This window comes from Charadrius vociferus, unplaced genomic scaffold, assembly GCF_000708025.1.
Source record: "Charadrius vociferus isolate BGI_N301 unplaced genomic scaffold, ASM70802v2 scaffold273, whole genome shotgun sequence".
NCBI classification, from domain to species: Eukaryota; Metazoa; Chordata; class Aves; order Charadriiformes; family Charadriidae; genus Charadrius; species Charadrius vociferus.
The window spans coordinates 615,122-630,198 of NW_009647750.1; the positions used below are offsets into that span (position 1 = coordinate 615,122).

The window sequence follows — 15,077 nt, forward strand, 5'->3', positions numbered from 1 at the left end:
AGCAGGAGAAATAATGAATAGTTGCATTCACATTCAGAACACATCTCATTATGTGGCTGGGTGCTTAATTTTCAAAGTTTTATATTGTGAGCAAAACTTGTTTAAATTGAAGCTCAAACATGCACAGAACAAAGTAGCAAGAACTGAGCCTTGTGTGTGTATAAAAATATATGTATATATGCACATACACCTTAAGAGCATAAACAGCAAGCAAACAGATACTTGGAGCCGGACAACAGCTTTCAAGCTGAGGGGCGGGGAGGATGCTGGGGGCAAAGATGAGTTAAAATCTGTTCCAAGTGGCAAGAAAGTACAAGAAAAAACAGGGATGAAGGACTTCTGAGAAGAAAAAATGTAAAACAGAGGAGGTCAAATTTTATCCTTTGACTGAACATTCATTTCTAAATCTGAAGTTAAAAGTATTGATCAAGAAATTTTATTAAAGTAGAAAATTTCACTACAGAGGAGGTTAAAACCGTTTTTTTTCAATGACATGACTGCTTTTAATTACTTTTATACACAGTACAAATTTAGATTTAACCACGTAACTAACAGCCCTTACAGAATGACAGTTCTGCATGTCTCCTCTCTCACAAAGCAAACACAGAAAGATTCTACTCCTGTTGGAAGTGACATGTATCTCAACAACATTGTATATCACTGAACTCACAAGTCATTTTAACCTGCTCCCTTAGGTATTGCCTCTAAAGCATTTCTTAGCACAATCAGCTATACTAACAATTTTGGAAAAACAAGATGCCACACTGTCTGTAAACAAGCTCTCACTCAAACAGCAAGAAACCTCAGAAGCACCATCATGACACCGATTTACCAGCATAATAGTTTCATTCACTGCTAATATAAACCAGATCTGACTATACAAGAAAATCATATTCCCACTTCAACTGTACATTGCTTACTCATTTAAGCATGTTTGCATTAAGATTATTTCCTCATTTAATCTTTTGTCCTACAGAGGGGACAGAACAGTAGCATTCCTACTGAAACTTCCAAGTAGAAAGTGGCATTTTCTAGTCAGACAGCTATTCAGGTGAATTTAAAGTAAGTTTGTCTGTAAGTATGCAATATTTACTATCTTAAACTTAAGAAATGAGATCAGATTACAGTGAATTTGAATCATAATCTATTTAGCAGTTTTTAAAGTTGTTTGGTTTTTTGTTGTTTTTTTTTGTTTTTGTTGTTTTGTTTTGGTTTTTTGTTTTGTTTTTTTTTTTTACACACACAGTTGTTCCACCAGTTGAGCTGTTTCTATTTTTTTTTTTCCAAGAAACAAGTTACCTGACCGCAAGTGACATTAAATAAATACTCAACTACACCCACAGTCAACAGTTTTTAGCTTTGAGAAAGATTTAGCCAGTGCTTTTTCCCCAAGGCAAAAAAAAAAAAAAAAAAAAAAAAAAAACAGACAACCAAAAAAAACCACAAGAAACAGAACAAGAAATGGTATTCATCTTAAGCAAAAACTGCATTTTTGGATGTAAGCTGAAAATACTCAAATCTTTCAGATTTTATATCTAGAAAGACAGGGTGTACTGAAGGCATTTCTAAGCACCTAATAGTGATATATATTAAATGTTAACGGTTACAACCCTTTACACTGATAGAGACACATCTAGAATGCATCAAGGAATATGAACAAACAGACAGTATGTACTTAGGAGCAACAACAGCCACAAGTCCACAGGAACCTGTGTAAATTTCTATGCTATTCCATACATGCATAAATGGTGTGGAAATGGAGACAAGTATTTAGGTCATTAAGTCTGGTGGTACTACATTAGTAAAGATGAGAGCCAACTGCAACAATATGCAGGCAATTAAGTGAGTGAGCAATAAAAAGGTAGATGTACACTGACGAGCAAGGGAAACAAAATCCCAGTTTTCCCTGTTAAAGGGGCTCCAAAAAACCTTCCACTCAGGAATGAGATCTTGGCACCACAGCAGGGTAGATCCAAGAAGACATTGGTCACAGCAGCCGGAAAAACGGGGTATCAAGGGAGACAGAACAGAAACCAGAGATCATTAGGCCACTTCATGAAACCCATGAGGTACCACAGCTGAAGGTGTATGTACAGTTCCCAACCCACCTTCCCTGGCATAAAAATACAGGGGGAGGCGGGGGGGGACACCGAAACAAAACAAACCAAAAAACACAGAGGGAAGAATTAAGTGTTTGGAATAGCTTCTGTATGTAAGGAAGTTGCATGAAGTAAGATCTTCAGGAATTCCTAAAACACAAAAACCCACCCCACCAGCGCTGGTTGGATCAACCACTCACTGCCTCTTCCAGTATAAGAACAACAGGGCATTAGGTGAAAACAACAGATGCCAAATCAAGTAATCAAGGACCAGGAGGACACAATATTCATGTGATAAACAACTGAATTGCAAAATTCCTTGCAACATACAGCTGTGGATGCTAAAAGTTCAGAATGTTCAAAAGGGACTAGAGAAATCAATGAAAAAAATCAACGTCAGAAATATTAAAGACTATTAAGTTATGCCATGCACATATATGCTCCAGCAAAATAAAGGGAGGTGGGGGGGAAATCCAAACACACATTCACATTCCCCCACACCACCACCTCTGGTTCAAAGTCCATAGTGTATTAAAAACACGGGACCTAATTATTCACTTGGCTCTTGCTATTTATGCTGTCGCAGTCAGGACATTGGAGTAGACTGTCCTTTGGTTTGACTTAATATAGCCAACCTTACGTATAACACGACTGAGAAAAAGAAGCCCAAGAAAATGAAATACTGCTCTACTTTCTGCAGGTTTTGAATGACTGCTTCAAAGGGCTTCTTCTTTGTCTCCCCATATCCAGGGGTGAACACCTAGAGTTCTCTCCAGATGACGCAAGATGTGAAAAACCAAATATTTTCAGAAAAAAAAAAAAACTCATGAAAATAGTAAAACAAGGTTTTGGGGAAGAATCAGAGGAACTGGTTAATGAACACAAAACCTGGCAGGAACAGGATAGGGGGAAGATGTTTTAAAGAAGCGCTCGTCAAAAGTGAGGCCAGAATATTTCAACACACATCAGTTAAGAGCTGAACATGAAATGGACAAACACTAGGATGCAAGAGAAGGAAAAACACCTTAAAGTCAAATAATGACTTACCCATGTATTTATTACTATCTTACACATTTTTACAGTACTTGGCATAATAAGACCATTCCAAAAAAACTTATGACCTCTTTGCCCTGTTCAGGCAGAGTAGTGATCGCAGCATAAATTAGAACTAGGAAAAGCATTATGCTCCTCTGAACTTGTGCCAGGATGCCAAAGCAAGGAGGAGGTCTGGGGAGGACAAAAAGTACTGCTTCTCGACACATTTTATGAACAGGTTTTTTTGTGTGCTCTCAATATCTCTCAGTCCTCATGGGGGAGGGATGTCACAAGGCCCACTGACCTGGATTAGCCTGGTGAAGTTCAATAGCATGATCTTCCACATTTCTTGGCAAAATAAGATTGTATTACAGCACTTCTAAAACACAGGTATACACTGTCTAATGTCTAGATACTATTTTCATAATGTAAGACTGTAAATCATTCAATTCAGTAGAACTCGTTCAGGGTATTAACCTGAAACACAGACTTTAAATGCCTCTTCAGTTCTTTTTGTAAAGTAACTCCAATTTCACATCTCCACAAATTATACCTTACTTGTAAAGGAATATCAAACACAAATGAAAACATAGTAAGTCTTTAATTCTTACTTGATCAGCAACAATATATTTAAGAAAAAATTCTACTTTTAAGAAGTTCCTTCATGCTTTTGACAGGCAAATATTCAAAGGTTCGCTTTATTTTTATGAAGAATGACAGAAGAAAAGCTTTAAACAGTTTTCCTCATTTTACAAAACACTTACACAAAGTATCAAAATTGAAGTGATTCTCTGTATTTTATTTCAAAATTAATTACCAAGCCACAAAAACTAGGACAGCTCAGAAAGCAGCTGTTAGCTACATTTCTGGCAAATCCAAAACAAAAAGTTAGCTACAATCATGAACAAAAGCCACCCATAACACTTCTATAAACTGCAAGTGTGTTTGTAGTATTGTTTAATGATTTGTATGTCACAGCTAGGTGATGCAAACTTCAGGCAAATGGTAACAGAGACCAACTATTTTATTAGATAAAGTCTTGATAAGTTATTTCTGTAAAAAGTATCTACATGTGCTTCAATAAAGCATACTATATATATACACACACTATATATAAGCACTAAAAGACAGTAAGTTATTTCTTTTTGAACACTTCAAATATACATAACCTCCCTTCTTTCCTAAACAACTGTTTTTTCAATTTTTAAGAAATAATTGGACAGTGAGCTTAAAGGCCAGGTCTTGTCCCAAACACATTGGTCAGTTGGGAGAAATCTGGTAAGATACTTAGCGTTTAGACAACCATTTTGTAAAACAGTTTTATTTTACTCTTCATCAACCAACACTAAATAAAAACATAAACCAAAAATAATGTGACCTTTAGCTTACATTTCTTCAACACATTCAATTCTCACTCTCTCTTCCACTGTAGTGGCAATTCTTTTCATTCCTCCTACACTGCAAAACTCTGTCCCACTGCTAGAGTGACAGCAAATCCATCCGTCCTCCTGTCCTTAAGAAAAGGGAGAAAGCTGGCTGGCACAGAGCAGAGGACAGCAGACTAGCAGCTGACCTGTGGCTCAACAGAAACAAGTATCTTCCCTAGCAAACAGGGCTACACAGATGCAGATTCTGGCACTGAAGAAACAATACTTTTCCCAGGGATCTTCAAGCGCTTCTGGGTGAGCGGAAACAAAAAGGGACACAACAGATGTCTCCAATGTTTGTATATGTCAACATACGAATCGGGCAGTATCATGCACCAGAACTGTAAAACAAACCACTGAAGTGAAGCTGCTTCTGATCCGCTATTTTTAAACATGGACAATTTTAGACAATGAATTGCCGCTCTGCAGTAGTAAACAGCCATGAACTTCAACTAGCTTCAGTATCAAAATTTGTATTTTACAGAGCCATACATGAAGATACAAACACACAAACCATTTTTCGGCTGCCATCATAGGCGAGATTACTGTCAGCAAAGGTCAGGACAGACAGCTAATTGAACTAACCATTTCAACCTTCCTCCCGTGATTCACTCAAACTTATCTACCAGACCATGAAATCAAAAAGAAAAATCACCTATTAAACCATTATTGCCTGCAGAAAAGTCATGCTTCAGAACCTAAGCAATTTCTTTCTAGTGTCTGCAACTGAAAAGAAATATTCTGAAGACATCACAACATTTCACTGTGTAACTGCGTTTGTTCCAAGTCAGTTTATGATTCCTTCAAGCAGCATGAAAGGTGCAAATCGACTTTTCAAGTCATGAGTCTAATTAAATATGAAAGTAATTATAGTAAATGTTTAACTTGAATCACAGTTAACCACTTATCCAACTTATTCCACTAATCTAACAGATGCATCTGTCAGCAAATACATTTGATCCAATTACTTAATGATGCTACAAAAGTAGCGATCAATATAGAATATGTAATGCTTCAGTGAAAATGAGCACAACAGCTCTAATACCTGGTTGTTTGCCCCACACCCAACTCTCAACAATCGATTTGGCCCTGTAAGTGGGCAGCGGAGTCTCTTCTTCATCTTTCTTTTCTTTGTCATTTTGCTCTTCTTTCTTTGATGCAGTTTGGCATTCAGTGCTATCATCTAAAGAAAAAAAGGGAAAAAAAAAAGGCTTGTTAAGATACTTCCCCCTTGAAGTTGGTTCTAGATTAGAAATGTAAAGGTAAAATGCTCAGCCCACAAGTTTACAGCAATATTGTCTTTCATTAAGAGCATGGGGCGGGGGGAGGGGGGGCAGGGCTGAGTGGTGTTTTACCATGTTAACTGTCACAGGTGCTAAGTCTCATATTACATTTCATAAGACAGTGACCTTAGAATCCAGAAAACACTGCTGTAGCCTCCTAGGAAGGATGAACATTTAATGTCCATACCATCACGTAAGACTTGCAAAGGATTTACAACACACAGTATCACAAAGGATGCACTTTAAGTCAGATTTTGCTCCCAACTATCCGCATTTTTGTAGTATTTACGTATTTTCATATTCCATTTCCAACACAGAAAAAGAGATAGCAATTGCCTTAATTTCAAAATCAAGGAGAGCTATATATCGGCATTTACACTTATTTTACACAGCAATATTTCAGCATCTGTACTGTATCTATCATCTTAGTAATTACCAGCAAGTAATGAAAATAATACCACCACATTCGGCCCAAGCAACAAAACAGCATTTGCAATCCTTTTGAGATTACTTTCATAAAGACAGAACACAGACATTAGTCACTTATCTCTGTAATCAAAGGCTGCATGAAAGTCCCAATTTTCTAAACACAGTAGAACTAGACAGCTGGAAGTCTCTCCGCATTCTTACTGGGAATATGGATTTCCATATCCATACCTCCATCCAGTTCAATGCATGGCATTGCCTTGCAATTAAAGGCCACATTGGCAACTGCTTTCCTCACCCTGACCACCTTTTCTAAAAATATCCCTCAAAATTTCTCAAGTCCAGGATTTGCAACTCACCCATGAAGAGTTTAGTTCCAACCATCTTACCAGGCTCTTAAAAATGACTACTCCTCCATTCCTATCTGCCAACCTAGTCTATAGAGACATCCCCCTGAAATGTCCCAGCCACAACAAGCCAGACAAGCATTAGAATTTTGTCTTTTTTGCTATCTCACCCACCACACCCAAAACATATATATTTGTACCAGCATATTTCAAAAGACAATAATAAGCAAGAGGTTTACAGCTGCAGCCAGACACAGCACATCTGATTGCAGCCTGCCTCGGACTCACCATGACCCTATTTGGGATATCAAAGGCTCTCATTACCTTAGTATATACAAAATACACCTATCACAATGTACAAAAACATTTAACTATTCTTTCCATCTGGCCTGAAAAAATATGAATGCCTAATCTGGTTGTAACTGGATCTGTGATCGCCTCTGTTCAATTTATTGGGCTGTAGACAATAGCACCTCCCAAAACAGACCTTTTTAAGGTGCCTTAATTACAAGTACAGGGTGTAAGGTGCCAAGTTTTAAATTAAAGTCAACCCATAACACAACACTAGGGCTCAGAAGGTAGCAGATGAAGACTGAAGGAGCACAGGAAAAAAAAAGAGGAGACATAACTGCAGCATGCACGCTGCAGCTGAGATTGTGAGCTAAGGATGGGACAGCAAAGGTCAACAGGAAAAAGCAGTTTGGATATTCCACTTTGAACTGGAAATCATAGAGAATATAACAATTTATCTCAAACACCGAGGAACAACCTATAGTACAGCAGTCATCAGGATGATAGCACATGTCCAAAATATGACTGAATCTAGCTGTTTCTGTTCCAAGGCACAATAACATTAAAGGCACAGACCCCATTACAGAGTTAAACCAGTGATTAAGGACCCTGTTTAGCCCCAGTAGTTCAGAATATTCCCACAGTTAACAGCATAATCTCACTGTTTCTCCACTCACCCACACATCTAGAGACACACTCGGCAGGGTCTGGGATTTTAGTTAGTGGGTAGAAGGGTGTTGTGCCAAGACACTACGTTTCACAGGCAGCTGTAAGAGAACTTGTTACGCTTTTTAACAGATCCTTGGCAAAGGATGACAACAAAGGGCTATGAACATAGTCATTTTGCCCAACTCCCCATTGCAAATACAGAAGGTCCCAATCCAGCCTGGAACTTAAACTTTGTATTGTATAAAAACAACTTTGACATGCAAACCCACCAGGAGGATTTTTTTTTTTCATTGTCTGTTTGAACAGAAAAGGGAAACAATGAGAGAAGAAGTGAGAAGGAGCTGAGGTAAAACTCATATCAAATTGTTCCACAAAGACTCTTCACTATACCTGCAAAAAAACCCACTTGCATGGTAAAGGGACAAAGTTGGTATCAGTCTAGATAGAAAGCAACAACATAGACATCATAACTGTGGAAGCTCAGTTATGCTTAAAGAAAGGCATTTTGAAAAAAGAACTCCAAATATTCTTCAGAAAGCAGGGCAGGGAGGAAGAAGTCTTGTGTGAAGCCAGCACAGGCCAAAATAACAATTAATAAGACGGTTTTCAAAACAATGCATGCAAAAACACGCTGCAGTGAAGTTAAAACAGGTTGTCACATTTTTCTCAGACTGAAGCACAAGTACTGTGGTGGGGGGAAAAAAAAATAATGTAACATTTTCCTGAAAGGACCTTCTCTGACCTATGTTTTGGTTTACAACCTTAAGCCTCCAATCTAGAGTAGATACACTTAGCCAGTCAAAACTGAGCAACTGAAGTAACCATCTTCAATTAGAAGTTAGCTTCCAAAACAAAGTGCAGTAGCTCACCCTGTGTGCTCTACCTTGCACAGCAATAGCCTAATCCAGCATAAACAGAGGATAAAGAGGAAGCAACTGAAGGCAGTACTTAAATTTCATATTCAATGAAGGAAACAACAGACATTGCATAGGTGCCTCCGGCACCTGTTATACAGTATGATCTTGTGCTGCTCGTAAATGCCAATGAACTGATATAGTTAGGAATCCCTCAGTAAAAAGAAAAAGCCTGCAACAGTTTCCTAATAGATGTTGCCATCACAGGACAAAAAGTTACACTGTGTGCTTTAGGCAAGGGCTACATTTTACAACCACTCTAAAATAGTAGTTGGTAGTCCCAGATCCAGGAAATAGTTCAGCTGCAATACAAAATAATAATTCATTCTCTGTCAAAGAGCTTTTCTTTATATATATATATACACACACACCCCTATATATTTATATACACACTTTAACTGACAGTCATTTGTGAAGGAAGGATGCATGCTTACACAGCCTTCCAGGTACAGACGTCCACATTCTGATCTCCTAACTTTAATCAGAAACAAAATTTCTCTTCTTCCCTGGTATACTACTTTTTAAAATGCATTCTTTAAATTATCTGTTGAATATGCAATAAAGCATTTTACACTTATGAAGTCAAACTGTTCAACAGGGTGACTGCAGACTTCCCTCTGGGCTGCAAAGACAGTACGGTAATTCACAGCCAAGAACTGAACGCTTGAGCCACCGGATACAGCGACTATAGCCAAGTTGGGGAAAGCAGAAAAGAGAGAGAGAAAAGAAGTACTTCTCACTTTTAACAAGTTCTTTCACACACAGGAAAAGAGACTTAAAGCAGGAGCCTGCTCGCTTACTACGGTTTGATACATATGTGGTCTGAATGGTAGCACCCATAACCAATTGCCACGTATTGCTATTCTTACCATAAAGATTTGGTTTCTCCCAGCCTCTCTGGAATCGTTTGTGGCATTTGGACTTTATTATTTATTTGCAGGTGTAACACTGAATGAGGTCTGTGGATTCAATAGCACTAGGCTGACAAAGGCCCAACTTTCCAGAAAGGGGGAACAGAAAAGAAAAGGAAGCCCATAGTGTTTACCAAAGGCAGGACATAGACACAAAGCTGATGATTTCATATTTTTGCCATGGAACTTAATACCCACAAAAAACAGAGACCTGTGTAATCGACTCATACGTCTCAAAAATTTACAGTAATAGTTTCCTGACTTAAGACTTTAGTAAGAATAACACTATTTAATATTTTTTATTATTTTCAGTACACAGCTTCTCGTATACAAGATATTAATCTGATCCAAATTTCCTGAGGGCAGCCTGATTATCTTTTAAGTACTTGCCATGCTGCAAGTGCACCTGTATTTGGACATCACTACTGCCACAGCTGTGTTCTCAGATGACACTTGGAAACATACAAATATATTCTGCTGAAAGCATTTATCAAACACATTTTTCTGAAAGTGCCATGAAGAAAAAACAAAGAGGTTATTCCTAACCAAATGTTCTTGCTAACAGTGGAAAAAAATTACACTATTTGCATACTCTTCCTAGCAAGAAGAGGAATGCTTTTCCCTATCAATAGCATGTTCTTCCAGTCTATTGCCACTGCTGATATCCCCTGAAAGAATTAAGCACCTCTTCTCAGCAGCCCAGTCAGCAGCAACAGAGAGCTATAGCACTAGTGAAGAAAGAGGGGTTACAATGGATGAGCATAAATCAAAACTTCTCAAAACAGCCTGAATAAAAAGGACTACTTACAGCAACCTCTCTTTTTATCTACACATTAATCAACAAAGCAGCAGAATCTGAAAACTGATACTAAAATATATTGCTTTTAGTATAAATCTTAATATAAATCTCATTACTGGTATGTACTTTTACCTTACCTCAAACTACATTTGCAGATCATTTATGAAAAAAAAAAAAAAGTAACTACCAACTAAACAGACTGAAATACTCTAGATTTTAATTTTATCAAATTCAATTCGAGCTGCAAGTTCAGAGGTGCAAATGGACCACCAGTTTTTCTGGTTCCAAGACTCACTACTGCCTAATGGAATCAAATATACAATCTGATCAACATTGACCAAAAAGAGCCTTGATTAGCTTTTTCTCCTCAAAGTTCAAGTTTAGTAAGCAAGACGGTTATATTTTACCAATCCTGCAGGCCAGCACAATGGCATTTATGAAGGCTAACTTCACTGAAAGAGAATTCATACAATAATTCTAAGAGTTAAGAGCCTGAAAATGCTACATTCAAATTTCTAAACTACTGTAGCTTTTCAAGAAATTGGTGTTTTAGCAGTACCTATGTACAAGAAGATATGCACTCCAGTTGTGAAGAGGAACAAATGCAATCTATGCTACGTAATACCTACACTTTACCCCTCCAGAGGAGCCAGATGGCAGAATATTTGTGCCACTTAAGTCTAATTCATGATTTAAATTTTTAAGAAAAATCACAATGTGTCAGAAAACAGGTATATGCAGAGCCAGTGCTATTTTTAAGGATGCAAAATCAAAATCAAAGATATAAGGGATTCCAAGTCATCTCATACATGATCTTTTCACAGGCCTGTGGTTCAGGCCAAATAACCGCAGAGCAGCGAGTACAGATGAAGGAGCACATTCTGTGGAGTCTCCAAAGACTATTGCAACTCGTAGCCAGGACCACCTTGCCACTACTTCGATCCCATTATTGATAAAGGCAAAACTAATGACCATGCCAAACACAGGCATTTCAGAAATCTCAAAATCATGGGACATCCAATACAAAATATGAAAAGAACTCTCTTCTTTCTGTAATATATTGAACAAGTCTCTAGTCAAAGAATTTGGCAAAAGGAGGTAAACCGCTGAGAGACTCACAAAATGCTCACTTTAGAATGGATCTCTACATCTGTTCCTTATTTATACCTAGCCCACCATATGCATGTATTGGGTGTAGATGGCCAGGTTTTGGGATGGGTGGGAGAGTGCAGCTGTGGGGTGGCCTCTGGGTGAGGAGAGGCTGTGGCTGCCCTATGTTGGACACAGCGGTCCCATCAAACCCACCACAGGGCACAGCTGAGCCCCTCAGTCGAGATGGTAGCACCTCAAGGACCACGTACAAGAAAGGGCAAAAACAACAGACAGGCAGAAGAGGAGAGGGTGGGAAAAGGAGTGAGGAACAGCCAAAGCCATAGAAAAAGGGGGAGGAGGTGCTCCACGTGCCTCCCCTGCAGGCCACAGAAGAGACGGTGGTGAAGCAGGTATTTCCCTGAAGTGGAAGGTGAGGACCACAGTGAGTCAGGTATTCTGCAGCCCATGGAGAGGACCACGCTGGAGCAGTTCATGAAGGACTGCAGCCTGTGGGAGGGATCCCATGCTGGACCAAGGGTGTAAGGACTAAGGAGCAGCAGAGGTGAGCTGTTAGGGACTGACCACAACCCCCATTCCACATCCCGCTGTGCCGCTGGGGCGGGCCACTAGAGAAGTCGGGAACATAGGAGTGAAGTTGAGCCTGGGAAGGAACAGCAAGGGGAAGGTGTTGTTTTAATTTTTATCTTTGTTACTCACTATCCAACTCTATCTTAATTGGCAATAAATTGAACTAGTTTTCCCCAAGTCAAGTCTGTTTTGCCCATGACAGTAATAGGCAAGTGATCTCCCTGGCTTTATCTCGACCCATGAGCTTTTCTGTTTTATTGTCTCCCTCTGTCTCACTGAGGAGGGGCAGCGAGCAAGCAGCTGAGTAGGCAGTTCCACAACACTATACTGGAAAAAACAAGTGGCAGTCTTGTTTTTTAAAAAAAAAAAAAAAAAACACCACCACAAAACCACGTGGATATAAGAAAGCTTCTGAAAGCCTCATCACAGCTTGGACCACTGACATTTTAAGGAAAAATAAATGCCTTATTTCTACAGTAAACTGTCAGAATTTCTTTATTTTTAAGTAACAGTATCCTACAGCCTTTAACACTTTATACCTTTTTGATCCTTCCAAGCCACATGGACATGGATACACTCAACGTTTAAAAAAAAAAAAACTTCACATCGTTGTTCAGAATAGGTGTCCCAAGTGTGAATGAAAACATGAAGTTAGAGATGATTGACTTGCTTAGCACTTCTGTTTTTTTACTTTATACTGCTGACTACATTTTGGATCAGAACTGACAGCTTCCATTTTCCTAGTTGACATTTCAATGATTCCCCTGAAAACAAATACCAATTATACTATGACATCTTTCTATAAGCTTTTTCAGAATCATTGAAAGCACTACAGCACCATAAGTAACAAAAACCCCAATTCTCTGTGGCTACTTCGCTAGGAAGATATTGGAAGAATAGTTTTGCGTCAAAGATCAGCACAGGTACAATTCTAAAAACAATGTGTAAGTATCTGGCACAAAAAAGAGGAAATTGCATCGATTTACTTTAATATATTGTCTTTATTATTATAGATGTTTATTATCTTTTTGCTACATGACACCAGAGTATGTTGAAATGTTATACCACAACTGTCACAACACCTCTACCATGAGCTGTTCATTTAGGGGATAACCCCCTAATGCATCAAGTTTATGATGTCATTTAGTAATATACATGAAATTAGCCAATCCTAAGAAAAAATATTACACTACCTCCACTCACTTCATGAGCAGCTGCTGTAGTAGCCCTTCTGATAAGATTAGCTGTATTTTCGTCCAATGTCAACAATAATATTCAACAGGGCCATCACCAGAAAGAGGACAAGGTTTTCTAGTTCTCAAACAGGAGTATAATTCTAGTCCTTATTACAGTACACAGCCACCCACAACCTAGGAAGCTTATACTCTTGATAAAAATAACATAATTCACTCCCTTCTCAAACTAATTATTTTAGCTTCTTTCCTGTAGAAATAACTTCCTCTAGTCAAAAAGACTTTTTTTTTTCCTTATTCTCCCCACCCCCTTTTTTTAAAGGAAACAAAAATTTCTCTCCATATTGTATTAAGCATTACTAGCTTGAAATATCACATCTATCCAACAGTACAGTACAGGAAGTAACAGAAGTTGAAATAATAGTTCACTGCTACCAAAGGCAGTATTTCCACCCTTCTCCTAAAGAGAGCCTCATTTATTTGAGGGTCACATAAATTACTGATAAAACTTATCTGACCGTTTGGTGAGCCCATTTCAGATAGATTAGAAAACATAAACCCTTTCCCTTTTTTGATCAGGTTAGTTTTCTGTTCAATAGAGTCAAAAGAGCATCACAATCAGCAGAAGAAAAAAAAGCAAGAGCAGAATCACTCCTTTTTGGCAAAACCTGCCATGAAACAAAATCCATAAAATCCACCTCCACCAAAATAATCTCTCTAAATAGATGCATTACTCTGCCATTTGTAGGATTAGCAGTGTTTGAATTGCTCTCAAGTACACTAGAAGGCAAAAACAAACAAAAAAAAGCATTACATTCTCAGATTGTGGACAGTTTTTCAGCTGACCTTTTAGTCACTTTATGAAGATGGTAAACAAAATTAGAAATAGCAGTATCATCTTTACCCCATTCCTCAGTCCACTTCCTTTAAACAGAGGCTTCAGCTGTAAACAGACCAAGCATACCAAACAAAAGGACACTGCCAAGCCTCTCTCATAATAACATGCCTAGTTATGAAGTTTAATTTCAAAAGGCCAGAACAGATTTAAGCCTTCAAATTTAAGCCTGCTTAAAACATTACGTTTCTGTACACTTTTAAGAAAGCAGTTTCAATTGTATTGAATTCAAAACATGAACACCTGCAAACTGTATAGACGGGTAATGATAAACCAAAGGTTTGTGACGGTATGAAATCTGAATTCCATTTTTAATCATCAAGATGAAAAAGAAGTGAATAAATAATAATTAAAAAAAATTTAAATCCATACCTTTTCTTGGAGGTAGTTCACCACTTTGTGTTAACTCTGTTCCAGGATATACAATCTCTCCATCTTTTACCATTTCATTCCACAAACCACATAGTCCATCTCGTGTAAAAGCAAGCTGTTAAAAACAATACATTATCTAGAGTTACACACAACAATTTTCTCTCAAGCCAATTCAAACTAACATCTAAAATACATCAGGTTTTATATTTTGTCCCAGAAGAAAGAAAACACATGTATCACTTCTCTGGTATATTCATTGTGTGTGTGTGTGTACGAGATGGATTTAAATGATCTTCAGGATCTCCGATTCTCTAGCTATGCTATTTTCAGACTAAAAGCTCAAAACAGTAACTTTTAAATAGGCTCAAACACAACAAGCATGGATTACATGTAAATACATTGCATTTAAATACATGAAAAGCATGGATTTGGTCACCTCAGAACTATCCACACATTACAGATGACACCATGCAATAATCCAGGGGGCACGGGGTAGGGTGTCCTTTTTGTCTTCAGGAAAAGCTACCCAAACAAAGCCAAGCTGCATAAAGTCACAAAACAGGGAAGTGTGAAGAAAGTCACTACAGACCCTTCTCCAAACCACCAACTGAAGAGACAGGCACTAAACCAGCACACAGGACATCAAGGCACAGATTCATAAACATATTTAACCAGTCCTGCTGTGCAAAGCAACTCTCACAGCCTTCCCTCCTCCTTCCAGTGGCTACCATGCCTC

General features: G+C 38.2%; 1 protein-coding gene across 1 annotated transcript in view; it reads right to left on the reverse strand.

Moving 5' to 3' along the window:
* Positions 1–15,077, reverse strand: part of LOC104283870 (E3 ubiquitin-protein ligase HERC2) — a 119,347-nt gene that overhangs the window by 94,986 nt on the left and 9,284 nt on the right. Inside the window, exons 2-3 of the mRNA XM_009882101.1 lie at positions 14,342–14,456; positions 5,607–5,744 (exon numbers count right to left, since the gene is read on the reverse strand). Of these exons, the coding sequence (XP_009880403.1) occupies positions 5,607–5,744; positions 14,342–14,456 (253 nt within the window). The remainder of the gene's footprint in view (positions 1–5,606; positions 5,745–14,341; positions 14,457–15,077) is intronic.